This window comes from Galleria mellonella, unplaced genomic scaffold (assembly GCF_026898425.1).
Source record: "Galleria mellonella isolate WM207_F2 unplaced genomic scaffold, CSIRO_AGI_GalMel_v1 utg213, whole genome shotgun sequence".
NCBI classification, from domain to species: Eukaryota; Metazoa; Arthropoda; class Insecta; order Lepidoptera; family Pyralidae; genus Galleria; species Galleria mellonella.
In genome coordinates, this window is record NW_026442039.1 from 8,222,501 (window position 1) to 8,235,965 (window position 13,465).

Consider the following 13,465-nt stretch of genomic DNA (forward strand, 5'->3'; position numbering starts at 1 on the left):
TGTTTTCTGTCGCTATTTTTCTTGCGACAACCTTCTTATCTGTATATGTCATAACTGTGTATAGACTGAGGATTTTTTTTTTTTTTTTTTTTTTTTTTTTTTTTTTTTTTTTTTTTTTTTTTTTTTTTTTTTATATAAAATTGTAAAACTATCTAAATATAAAATTGTAGACCATGTATGTAACTGTGTATAAACCTTTATAATCTTAATCAACTATTCTTGCTCCATTCTCTTTTGCCACGACCCTCAGCAGAGACTTTGCGAAGTTAAGGAATATATCCCTGGTTTCTTTATTCTCAAATATATATTCCATATTGCTTTCAGACAGTGTTGCATCCAATTTGAACTCGTAGTCAAACCGTTTTTTAGCGAATCTTTGGCAGTCGAAAAGTATATGCTGTATGGTTTGCGGGGTTTCACTGTCACATTGGCAGCTGGGGCTATCTATAAGTTTAAACCTGTGAAGATATGATCGGTTTCCTCCATGTCCGGTGAGAAGGTGAGTTATTGTATTATCTATTTCTATTTCCTTTACTATCTTATATGCTTTGCGAATATCTGGTAAGAATATTTTTGTTACGGCTGCTGTGTTGGATTCTATATATAATTTCTGGCACTTATCTAGTGATTTTTCCCTTAATACCTTTTTGGCGTACGTTAGAGGAAACCGATCATATATGGGCCTTGTCTTCTTTTTCAGAGCCGCTGTCTTGGCGAGGTCGTCCGCGCGCTCATTGCCAATTATTCCTATATGAGCTTTCACCCAATAGAAGCATACTTTTCCACCGCATTGTTGGAGATTCTGAATTTTTTGCCGGATCTTCATGGTGAGGGGGTGGAGTGGACATGGATCTGCAATACTCTCTAAAGCTGATCTCGAATCACTCAAGATGTTTGCAGTATGGAATCTCGACTTATTGCACATTGTCTCGATGGCTTTCAGTATGGCTGCTAGTTCCGCCTGGAAGACGGAGCAAAAATCTTCCAGGCGAAAGCTGGTTGAGTAGACTTCTTTACCATCGATCCAACATGTGACAGAACCGCCGACTTTACCCTCTATCTTGCTGCCATCAGTATAGAACCTAGGCCAGTTATTATCTATAACCTCATCTAGTTCGGTTTGACTGTTTATGATTTTAAACGGAACTGTATTTCTATTGGTTGGATGTGGTAGTAAGGAGACCGGTGTGCGACTTTCAAATTCTCTGCCAGGCAGCGCTCCCCAAGGTTCTCCCCTCTTAATTAAGTACAACTCGGCCTGCTCGATCGCTTTGATTTTAAGGGGAAGAATCCCCGCAAGCACCACGCTGGCAGAGAACGAGGTAGTTCTATGTCCTTTGCATATTTTGATTGCGAAAAGCCTGGTGACTCTGTCAAGAATTTTCCCAACATTGTGATTCGAGGTGGTATGGGCCCAGCAACTGGCGGCATAAAGGATGGTCGGTTCTACAACTGATTGGTAAATTAACTTGAGGACACCGGGATTCAGGCCCCATTGAGCCCTGGCCATCTTAGACACTGATTTATATATGTTTAAAGCCTTTGCAGAGACAGCGCGAATGTGAGAATTGAAGTTAAGGTTCCGGTCTATGGTTAAACCGAGAACCTTAACTTCATCCCGCAGTTCAATAGATGTTCCGTCCATCACGAGCCTAGGAGTATGATACTTGAGTTTCTTGGTGAAGAGAACTGCTTGCGTTTTGTGTGGGGCAAATTTGAGCTTAAGCTTGTTGCCCCATTGAAGTATCTTTGAAAGCGCTTGGTTCAAGTTTCTCTCAACCTCCTCTCCAGTGCTACCCTGGGCTATGAGGAGTATGTCATCTGCAAAGGCTTGTATGTGTACTCCGCCATATTGGGAGGGTTCAAGTGCCTGATTTAATTGGACGTTCCACAGAATCGGTCCACAGACCGATCCTTGGATACAGCCCCTATTAGTTTTCCTGTTAACTGTTGCACCAGAGTAATTAATAGTTATTTTCCTATCCGACAAATAAGAGGTTATCAGTTGTAGTAAGTCCTTGTCGATTCCCATGGTATCCAGCTGTGTAATAATAGTGGGCCACCAAGCACTGTCAAAGGCTCCTTGAATATCGAGGGAGACAATAACTGCCAATTGTTTAGATTTTATGGCATTTTTAACTATGCCCAGTGCGTCGTATAGTGCATCCTCTGTGCTTCTTTGTGGAAGGAAGCCGTACTGGTTGGGGTGTAAAGAGCCCCGACCAGTAAGGTCCCACTGTAGTCTCTTCACCATCATTTTCTCTAGAGTCTTCCCTAATAGTGAAAGAAGGCCTATGGGTCGATATGACTTGGGAATGCTGTAGTCTTCCTTGCCAGGTTTAGGTATAACCTTTATATGGGCCTCCTTCCATACTTTAGGGAAGTAACTCAGGAGAAGGCACCGGTTATAGATTGCTAGCAATACTTCAGGGCATGTCTTGAATGCTTTTTGGCAGATATCTGCAGTGAATGCGTCCGATCCTGGGGCTTTTTTAGAATTCGCATGCTGTAATGCTGAGCGTAATTCCTGTTCAGTAAAAAGATCAATTTGTCTGTCGATGGGAAGATTCTTTGAGGAGATTTCTATTGATTTTTGCCTGATTTGAGTATGTTCGTGATTGTCTTTTGTGGGATCGTCTTCTGGAAAAAAGGTGTTGGCTAGGAGGGCTGCAGACTCATCCGCCGAGAGTGTGGTACCGTTATTGTCTGTTAGCAGTTTTTCGCGGACATCTTTGCTGGAGTGTTTTATGATTCTGTAGGATCTTTGCCAGACCGTTTCTCTTTCTTCACCCGTACAGAATTCTTTCCAGCTTTTTGTGATCGCTTGCTGTATCTCCTTCTTATATTGTTCTTTTTTCCTTAGGTATTCCTCTACTACAAAGCTTCTAGCATTGGCGTTGGCCTTCTTTATTCTGTTTCTGCTTCTCTTAAGTTCTGCTTTTAATTTAGAGAGGTCTGAAGTCCACCACTTTGCAGTATTTGTAGATTTTTTACTATGTAGCTTGGGAATCGAGTCGTTGCAAGCACCGGTTAGAGCGTCATGAAATTTCTGTATTAAATTTTCAAAATCAGTAGTGTTTTTTGTGTTCGATATTGTTTCAGTGTTGATATTCTGTTGTTGGAGGTTATTGTTAAGTGTTTGTTCAAATTTGTTCCAGTCGGCTTTTGCAGTAAAGAATACCCGTGTGGACGAACCAGAGTGTGTATCAAGGTTTGTAGTGACTTTAAGGTTAAAGGTAATCGGGATGTGATCCGATAACGAACAGAGGCTTGGGTTTATTCGCCAGTCTGTAATTATGTTGAGGATCTGTGACGAGCAAGCCGTAATATCAATGATGCTTTGGCATGGTTGTCCTTGTCGATACACCAGAAATGTCGGCTGCGACCCTTGATTGAGGACTTCCATCCCAAGCTCTGCAAACGTGTCCATTATTTTGCTGCCTCGTTCGTCCTCGGTATCACATCCCCACCACGGACTTTTGGCGTTGGCGTCACCCGCAATGAGGAGGTTGGCAGTACCAGTCGAGTCAACAATTTTACGAAGAGTGTTCATTGTTTGTTCAATGTTGTGCGTCTTGTCTAGGTAAACATTAACAAAAGTATACGTCACGTTACCAACGATGATTTTTAATCCAACCATGTCCTCTGTGGTCCAGTCTTGACTTTCTATTATGCGTATACTTGGATTTAGTATGACTATGGCTGCCCTTACCGGGTGGTTTCTGTTATATAGCTTTTGTATGACTCGACTGTTACTACCAACGCTTAAGTACCCTTTGGAGCCAACGTAAGGCTCTTGAAGCAGCAAGACTGAGTAACCTTTCTGACTGGCTTCTCTCAGGCATTCTTGTGTGGCGGAATGTCCCCTCCCAAGGTTAATTTGTGCTATCTTGAGTTGCTCCTGTGCATTTTGGGCGTTTGTTGCCCTGACTGTATCGACGCCCTTAGCAGTATAGGACAGCGGCCCTTGCTATTCCGTCCCATTTCTGCCAGTCGGGGCAGTCTTGGCTGTATGCTGGATGAGGCTCAAGGTCTCTTTTGCCTTTTTGCAGTTACAGCACTGAGGGGTCAAGTTCCTATTTGGACACACTCTGGTATCATGCTCTTGGGCACAATGCCCACATCTAATCTGCTCATTGCATTCAGCCGCCCTGTGATTATATCCCATGCATTTGTAGCACTGGGTAAGAGGCGACTGATCGACTGCAGGCACCAGTTGCAGGCCGATGTGAAGCTTTTGTCCCTGAACTGCTTTCCATATCGGAGGCGATACTTCCAGAATCACGTTCTTGATTTCCTGTGTTCTACCTTTGGTCCTACGTAGTGTCCTGACCTGCGAATTGGGAGGAAGGGAGCCAAGCAGATGTCGATTTTGGCTGATGACCGCCTTCTCAATCTGTTCATCTGTGAGGCTATTTACAACTCCGACAAGCCTAATTTGTGGGAGTCTATCCCTTGTGCTTCTAGCAGAGATCTGTGTGCATTTTTTGCGTATCGCCTCCTGAAGGGCTCTGCGTTCTTCTTGGGACCCGCATGCCATAACAACCTTTTGGTTCCTGATCTTGGTTACTCTGTTTACGCCGATACCTAAATCGATGACGTTAACGTTCTGTTTTACCTGATTTATAACGTCATCAGACGTTTTCCTGGGATCGGCCGATTCAATTAAGACCGCGTAATTTGGTTTTCTTAAGGCTTCAGCATAACTGCTGGGACGACGCGGTTTATTTTTGTTGATCTGATTGCCTGATTTGGGTTCTGCGATAGGTGCTACAGTTGCAGTTGACGGATCATTCTGCTTCTTGGCATTTGGTCCGTTCACAACTACACTGGTCGCCTTAGCGTTTTCTTGTATTTTAGTCTGGACCTCTTTAATTTGCTCCTTGATTTCATTGAGGGCAACTTCGGTGTCAAGAGCAGTGCCTTGTTCATGCATTAATGCCATAACCTCTTCGTGTCTAGCTTCTTTAATATCTAAGATGGCAGTTTTTGCTGCGGAGATATCAGCTTTTAAGGCTTCTATCTTATTATCGAGAATCCTGTCCAATTGCTCTTTAGTGACGTGCATTGCGGAACAGGCTTCTTCCCGCTTAGTCAGCTCTGCCCTTAGATTGCGAATCTCCTGCATTATGGGGTCTAGAGCTGAAGCTGTGAGTGAGTTTAGATCTGTCTGTCCGTCACTATAGATTTTATCCGATTTGTTTCTCTCAATGAGGGCCTTAATTTCACTGAGCTCGCTGCGTACAGACGTGAGCTCCTGTTTATGTGCAGCGGACTCTGTCTCGATCTCCTTTATGCGGCGAGCCATGGAGTTACCGGCTATCCAAGCAATTTGATTTGCCGAGTCGATGGCTCTGTTTCTCATATCCGCAGTGACAGACTTGGCCTGTCTTAGGATTCTGACAATGCCCATTGCCAGAGTTTGCACGCGTTCCGAGCAGTCAGTTCCTTCTACTACAACATTCGACTGAGTACTTTGTGAGAGAGGTAACGAGATAGCTGCTGAACTATCATCAAAAACACTGTCGTGGCGGCTGAGGCTGGCGGAGTTTGAGTCTGTTATTGGTCTCCACGTTGGGAGAAAATCAGTGGATGAGGTACCTGAAGAAGGGGGAAGCCTGAGGGGCCGCAGAATCAGCCTTGCGAGCCTCGGCTGACTCCGACGGCAAGTTGACGGGTCGCCTGACCGGTGACCGTGCTAGGATCATTTTCAAGTTTTACGCTAACTGAGGAAGCAAAGGTGAGTAAGATGTTGACGGGGGGGCTGCTGAGAGGCAACACTATCAATTCCAGATCGAAAAAGGACGAAAAAGAAAATAAAAATTTTTGTCTCGAAAATTTCCACCTTATACGGTGAGAAAAATGGGCGGGTGGGCGGGCAAATTTTTCGCAAAAGTGCTCCGATGTGGACAAGTGTGGTGTCTATGCACTCGGGACGGAGCGCACAGCACGGGAAAAATACTAGAAAAATTCCAAAAGCGATAGGGGGGGGAGAAAATTGGGGAGAAATAGTACGATTACGAGTAGGTAAGTAGTCAAAATTCAGGGGGTTGACGGGGGTAGGGGGGTGATAGGTAGACGAACGACAAGAGGGGACGAAAACTAACTAATTCAAGAAGAAAAAACGACGAAAAAAGACAATTTACGAGAGAATTTTTGAGATTTTTAAATAACAAAAAACTACTTGCAACGGGGGGTAGAAAGGGGTGAGGGGTGCAAAAACTATATTAAACTGTACGGAGCGACTAGACAACAACTTTGACAACGAGGGACAGCGAGAAAACAGCGAAATTCCAGAAAAAATTTTTTAACTATGATATGTTATTATTGAATCTTGGAGCGCTTAGGTAGGCTCGGTTCGATGCTATTTCGCAAAAGTGCTCCGATGTGGACAAGTGTGGTGTCTATGCACTCGGGACGGAGCGCACAGCACGGGAAAAATACTAGAAAAATTCCAAAAGCGATAGGGGGGGAGAAAATTGGGGAGAAATAGTACGATTACGAGTAGGTAAGTAGTCAAAATTCAGGGGGTTGACGGGGGTAGGGGGGTGATAGGTAGACGAACGACAAGAGGGGACGAAAACTAACTAATTCAAGAAGAAAAAACGACGAAAAAAGACAATTTACGAGAGAATTTTTGAGATTTTTAAATAACAAAAAACTACTTGCAACGGGGGGTAGAAAGGGGTGAGGGGTGCAAAAACTATATTAAACTGTACGGAGCGACTAGACAACAACTTTGACAACGAGGGACAGCGAGAAAACAGCGAAATTCCAGAAAAAATTTTTTAACTATGATATGTTATTATTGAATCTTGGAGCGCTTAGGTAGGCTCGGTTCGATGCTATTTCGCAAAAGTGCTCCGATGTGGACAAGTGTGGTGTCTATGCACTCGGGACGGAGCGCACAGCACGGGAAAAATACTAGAAAAATTCCAAAAGCGATAGGGGGGGAGAAAATTGGGGAGAAATAGTACGATTACGAGTAGGTAAGTAGTCAAAATTCAGGGGGTTGACGGGGGTAGGGGGGTGATAGGTAGACGAACGACAAGAGGGGACGAAAACTAACTAATTCAAGAAGAAAAAACGACGAAAAAAGACAATTTACGAGAGAATTTTTGAGATTTTTAAATAACAAAAAACTACTTGCAACGGGGGGTAGAAAGGGGTGAGGGGTGCAAAAACTATATTAAACTGTACGGAGCGACTAGACAACAACTTTGACAACGAGGGACAGCGAGAAAACAGCGAAATTCCAGAAAAAATTTTTTAACTATGATATGTTATTATTGAATCTTGGAGCGCTTAGGTAGGCTCGGTTCGATGCTATTTCGCAAAAGTGCTCCGATGTGGACAAGTGTGGTGTCTATGCACTCGGGACGGAGCGCACAGCACGGGAAAAATACTAGAAAAATTCCAAAAGCGATACGGGGTAGGGGGGGGGGAGAAAATTGGGGAGAAATAGTACGATTACGAGTAGGTAAGTAGTCAAAATTCAGGGGGTTGACGGGGGTAGGGGGGTGATAGGTAGACGAACGACAAGAGGGGACGAAAACTAACTAATTCAAGAAGAAAAAACGACGAAAAAAGACAATTTACGAGAGAATTTTTGAGATTTTTAAATAACAAAAAACTACTTGCAACGGGGGGTAGAAAGGGGTGAGGGGTGCAAAAACTATATTAAACTGTACGGAGCGACTAGACAACAACTTTGACAACGAGGGACAGCGAGAAAACAGCGAAATTCCAGAAAAAATTTTTTAACTATGATATGTTATTATTGAATCTTGGAGCGCTTAGGTAGGCTCGGTTCGATGCTATTTCGCAAAAGTGCTCCGATGTGGACAAGTGTGGTGTCTATGCACTCGGGACGGAGCGCACAGCACGGGAAAAATACTAGAAAAATTCCAAAAGCGATAGGGGGGAGAAAATTGGGGAGAAATAGTACGATTACGAGTAGGTAAGTAGTCAAAATTCAGGGGGTTGACGGGGGTAGGGGGGTGATAGGTAGACGAACGACAAGAGGGGACGAAAACTAACTAATTCAAGAAGAAAAAACGACGAAAAAAGACAATTTACGAGAGAATTTTTGAGATTTTTAAATAACAAAAAACTACTTGCAACGGGGGGTAGAAAGGGGTGAGGGGTGCAAAAACTATATTAAACTGTACGGAGCGACTAGACAACAACTTTGACAACGAGGGACAGCGAGAAAACAGCGAAATTCCAGAAAAAATTTTTTAACTATGATATGTTATTATTGAATCTTGGAGCGCTTAGGTAGGCTCGGTTCGATGCTATTTCGCAAAAGTGCTCCGATGTGGACAAGTGTGGTGTCTATGCACTCGGGACGGAGCGCACAGCACGGGAAAAATACTAGAAAAATTCCAAAAGCGATAGGGGGGGGAGAAAATTGGGGAGAAATAGTACGATTACGAGTAGGTAAGTAGTCAAAATTCAGGGGGTTGACGGGGGTAGGGGGGTGATAGGTAGACGAACGACAAGAGGGGACGAAAACTAACTAATTCAAGAAGAAAAAACGACGAAAAAAGACAATTTACGAGAGAATTTTTGAGATTTTTAAATAACAAAAAACTACTTGCAACGGGGGGTAGAAAGGGGTGAGGGGTGCAAAAACTATATTAAACTGTACGGAGCGACTAGACAACAACTTTGACAACGAGGGACAGCGAGAAAACAGCGAAATTCCAGAAAAAATTTTTTAACTATGATATGTTATTATTGAATCTTGGAGCGCTTAGGTAGGCTCGGTTCGATGCTATTTCGCAAAAGTGCTCCGATGTGGACAAGTGTGGTGTCTATGCACTCGGGACGGAGCGCACAGCACGGGAAAAATACTAGAAAAATTCCAAAAGCGATAGGGGGGAGAAAATTGGGGAGAAATAGTACGATTACGAGTAGGTAAGTAGTCAAAATTCAGGGGGTTGACGGGGGTAGGGGGGTGATAGGTAGACGAACGACAAGAGGGGACGAAAACTAACTAATTCAAGAAGAAAAAACGACGAAAAAAGACAATTTACGAGAGAATTTTTGAGATTTTTAAATAACAAAAAACTACTTGCAACGGGGGGTAGAAAGGGGTGAGGGGTGCAAAAACTATATTAAACTGTACGGAGCGACTAGACAACAACTTTGACAACGAGGGACAGCGAGAAAACAGCGAAATTCCAGAAAAAATTTTTTAACTATGATATGTTATTATTGAATCTTGGAGCGCTTAGGTAGGCTCGGTTCGATGCTATTTCGCAAAAGTGCTCCGATGTGGACAAGTGTGGTGTCTATGCACTCGGGACGGAGCGCACAGCACGGGAAAAATACTAGAAAAATTCCAAAAGCGATAGGGGGGGGAGAAAATTGGGGAGAAATAGTACGATTACGAGTAGGTAAGTAGTCAAAATTCAGGGGGTTGACGGGGGTAGGGGGGTGATAGGTAGACGAACGACAAGAGGGGACGAAAACTAACTAATTCAAGAAGAAAAAACTAATTCAAGGAGAAAAACGACGAACGAAAAAAGACAATTTACGAGAGAATTTTTGAGATTTTTAAATAACAAAAAACTACTTGCAACGGGGGGTAGAAAGGGGTGAGGGGTGCAAAAACTATATTAAACTGTACGGAGCGACTAGACAACAACTTTGACAACGAGGGACAGCGAGAAAACAGCGAAATTCCAGAAAAAATTTTTTAACTATGATATGTTATTATTGAATCTTGGAGCGCTTAGGTAGGCTCGGTTCGATGCTATTTCGCAAAAGTGCTCCGATGTGGACAAGTGTGGTGTCTATGCACTCGGGACGGAGCGCACAGCACGGGAAAAATACTAGAAAAATTCCAAAAGCGATAGGGGGGAGAAAATTGGGGAGAAATAGTACGATTACGAGTAGGTAAGTAGTCAAAATTCAGGGGGTTGACGGGGGTGGGGGGGTGATAGGTAGACGAACGACAAGAGGGGACGAAAACTAACTAATTCAAGAAGAAAAAACGACGAAAAAAGACAATTTACGAGAGAATTTTTTAGATTTTTAAATAACAAAAAACTACTTGCAACGGGGGGTAGAAAGGGGTGAGGGGTGCAAAAACTATATTAAACTGTACGGAGCGACTAGACAACAACTTTGACAACGAGGGACAGCGAGAAAACAGCGAAATTCCAGAAAAAATGGTTAGGTTAGGTTAGGTTAGGTTAGGTTAGGTTAGGTTAGGTTAGGTTAGGTTAGGTTAGGTTAGGTTAGGTTAGGTTAGGTTAGGTTAGGTTGGGGTGCTGGGTCGGAAAACCTCCAAGAGTGCCCTGGCTCATTGTACGGTCACTTGTCCTGGTGCGGATACGTCCGGCGGGAACGGTGGCTGACAATGGCTGGGGCCTGGTGCATCCTGGGCAACGGCGGTAAGTGACTTCTCGCTATTTAGAGATCTCACTTACCGACGGCTAATCTTCCGACGCCGCGGGTGGGACGAGTTCGTGACGCACTATTTGTGTTGCGGACTCGCCTGACTCGCTCTTCGTTTTATTTCTACTTCTGTTTCGTTTTTCTTCGTTTTTGTTTTTGTTTTGTTTTTGTTTTTTGTTACATCTTGTCTGTCGTCTTTTCTGTCATCTTTCTCTTTTCTGTCGTTTTTGTTTGTCTATACTTTTCAATTTTCAATTTCTTTTCGCCTTCCTACGGGACCTCACCCGTTAAAAAAGGAATAAAGATGTAATGGCCAATCGAAAAACTGAATTCCCCAGGGCGGTACCGTCGGGAGACGGAGAATCCGCCACCACCGCACCGGTTCAGCCGGGGGTGGTCAGCCCCGTGTATCTGGGGGGGGCAACGGGAGGCCAGAGGGGAGTAGGAGATGATGTTGTGAGAGGAGAGATTGTGAAGGAGGTGGGACTGGAGACCAAAGTGGTCCCGGTAAGAGCACGCCGGAGTATGGAGATCGATCCGGCTATGGACGATGAATTGTCCATGCTTGCCCGCGAGATCGACAGCTCGCTTTCGCGGTCGACCTCGTGTGCAAGTATGTTATTCAGTGAGGATGAGGACTTTTTGGAGCGTCCTCGCTCCAGGCGCAAAAGGCGCCATTCGAGAAGTGATGAGGAGTCGTCAGTTGTCGAAAGCGACTCACAAACCTCGGCTAAGAGGAAGGGAAAGGCTGGGAAGGCAAAAGCCCCCAGCAGCGCAGAGCAGTTCCGTGTCGCTCTGTACGAAGGAGGAAACACCGTTCCGCCCAAGGCTATTCCACCTAAGGCCACGGGCCGATATGTAGGACTGTCGCAGGCGAGGGCCGACCTTGCCGAATATGTCGATAGAGAAATGGAGAAAGAGGCCGCAGAGGCCGTTGCCGGCACTTCGAAATCAGTGACTCGCCATTACAACATATTCCCCGTGGAGGAAATTAAGCGAGCAGACGTCGTCGGAGCCGAAATGGATGAATGTGCCAGAAACGTTTTGGAGGCCGTCAAAAAATCTGGCCACTTGAAGGGTACGATTATAAAAATGATCAAGGAGAACATAACGACCATCCGCAGAAACACGGAGTGGTTCGTTGACCGGACGAATACGGCTGAATGCGCTGATCTGCGCAAAGACAACGCTCGGTTGGAGGCTGAGTTGAAAGAGCGGCAAATTATGATGACCGGCATCCGCGAGGAGTCGGTCAGAAGCGCCGTCGAGATGAGGGCCCTTCGCAAGGCAGTCGCTAACGCCCCAAACGCGAAAGAGGTGCTCGAGCTTAGAGCCGAGAGGGAAAACCTTGAGCGTCAGGTTCAGTCATATGTCGACGAGACCATAGACCTGAAGAGGAGATTGCTGGAGCAGAGCGTTGAGATCCGCAAGCTTAAAAACCAGCTACAAGAGCTGCAAGCCTCGCCAGTGCCGCAGCGTGCGCCTGGTGAGGCTACCAAGGACAGGACATGTGCTGCACCGGCCCCTATACAGCCGGTCGCGGCTTCTCCAGATGAGAGCCTGGAGGCGAGAATTGTACGGCAGATCGGAGACATTTTTAATGTCCGACTTGCCGCAATTGAGGAACGGCTCGCACAACCCGGCAAGAGGAAGCCGGCACGCAAGGCGAAAGCCGCAAGGAGTGCCTCGCAATCCGCTCCGCGAGCACCGAAGGCACCAACCCAGAGTAGGGACCGGGCAACTCAACCGGTTTCAGCTGGCGATCCGGGCACGAGTCGCGCCCCGCCGCCGTCCGCTAGTACAACAACGGAGCAGTGGACGACGGTCGTTCGGCGCGGCAAGCGTCGGAAGAAGACCCCAGCGAAGGAGGCCCCCGCCAGTCAGGCGGCACAAGAGAAGACGGCGCCTGCCACGACACCGGCGCCGAAGCCAAAGAAGAAGAGGAAGAGAAGATTCCGTCTTCCGCGCTCGCAGGCAGTCGTCATTACTCTGCAGCCCGGTGCGGAAGAAAAGGGCATAACCTATGCGTCAGTGTTCCGAGAGGCCCACAGCAAGCTCTCACCGACCGAACTCGGAATCACCGACGCCAGGTTCAGATTAGGCGCCACAGGGTCGCGTATACTGGAGGTGCCAGGCGCCGATTCAGGCGACAAAGCAGACCTGCTGGCCAATAAGCTGGCAGAGATCCTGCCGGAGGGGGCCGTCAAGATTTCCAGGCCGATCAAGTCGGCTGAACTGCGAATACGGAATCTTGACGACTCGGCTACACCTGCCGAGGTCATTGCCGCGGTTGCGCGGGAAGGTGGTTGCGACGAGGCCCTCATCAAGACGGGGGAGATCCGTCGCGCTCCCTCGGGAGTCGGCTCCATATGGGTTCGCTGCCCAGTAAGTGCTGCCAAGGCCCTGTCCAAAGCCGGCCGGGTAAGAGTGGGCTGGGTAATGGCTCGGGTTCAGACACTAGAACCGAGGCCCATGCGGTGCTACCGCTGCTTGCTCTCTGGGCACGTAGCGCAGTGGTGCACCGCCAGTGTGGACACCAGCGGGGGTGTGTTGTGCTTCCGCTGCGGAAAAGCGGGCCATAAATCCGCTCAGTGTACCGCGCAGTCGCCAGCTTGCGGTTTCTGCGCCGCGGAGGGTCGAAAATCCGACCACAGAGTAGGCAGCACAGCAAAGTGCCGTCCACGGAAGGCTCGAGCTCCGGCGCGAGATAGCCGTGTAGGCGGCGAGGCGATGGATACCTAGCGGTGCAATTTACACGCCGTTGGGAGTCCATCGGCTCCGATAGTGATCTCCAGGGCGGAGGATGGCGGGAGACGTCCGAAGCCCATTGTGTGGTAGGAGATCCGAGAGTCATGCGCTGCGTATTCCCGGCGCATCACTCGGAGAAGCCCTGTAAAGGGGGCGGCGCTGCTGGTGGTGTGGATGATTGCGAAAGCGTACCCAGACCACCGGTGCGAAAGCGCCAAGAGGTATACCGGGGGGTTTTTAGTGGGTAAGAATCCCACAGTATCCACCGTCATCCCGCTGGCGGTGGTTCTCTTTCTGAAGATTTTCC

At 46.7% G+C, this 13,465-nt stretch overlaps 1 protein-coding gene across 1 annotated transcript; it reads left to right on the top strand.

Moving 5' to 3' along the window:
- The first annotated feature begins 10,719 nt into the window (after nucleotides 1–10,719).
- Nucleotides 10,720–13,152, top strand: LOC128200585 (uncharacterized). The gene has a single exon (XM_052894451.1). The coding sequence runs from the start codon at nucleotides 10,720–10,722 to the stop codon at nucleotides 13,150–13,152; it is 2,433 nt and encodes an 810-aa protein (XP_052750411.1).
- Nucleotides 13,153–13,465: the final 313 nt, after the last annotated feature.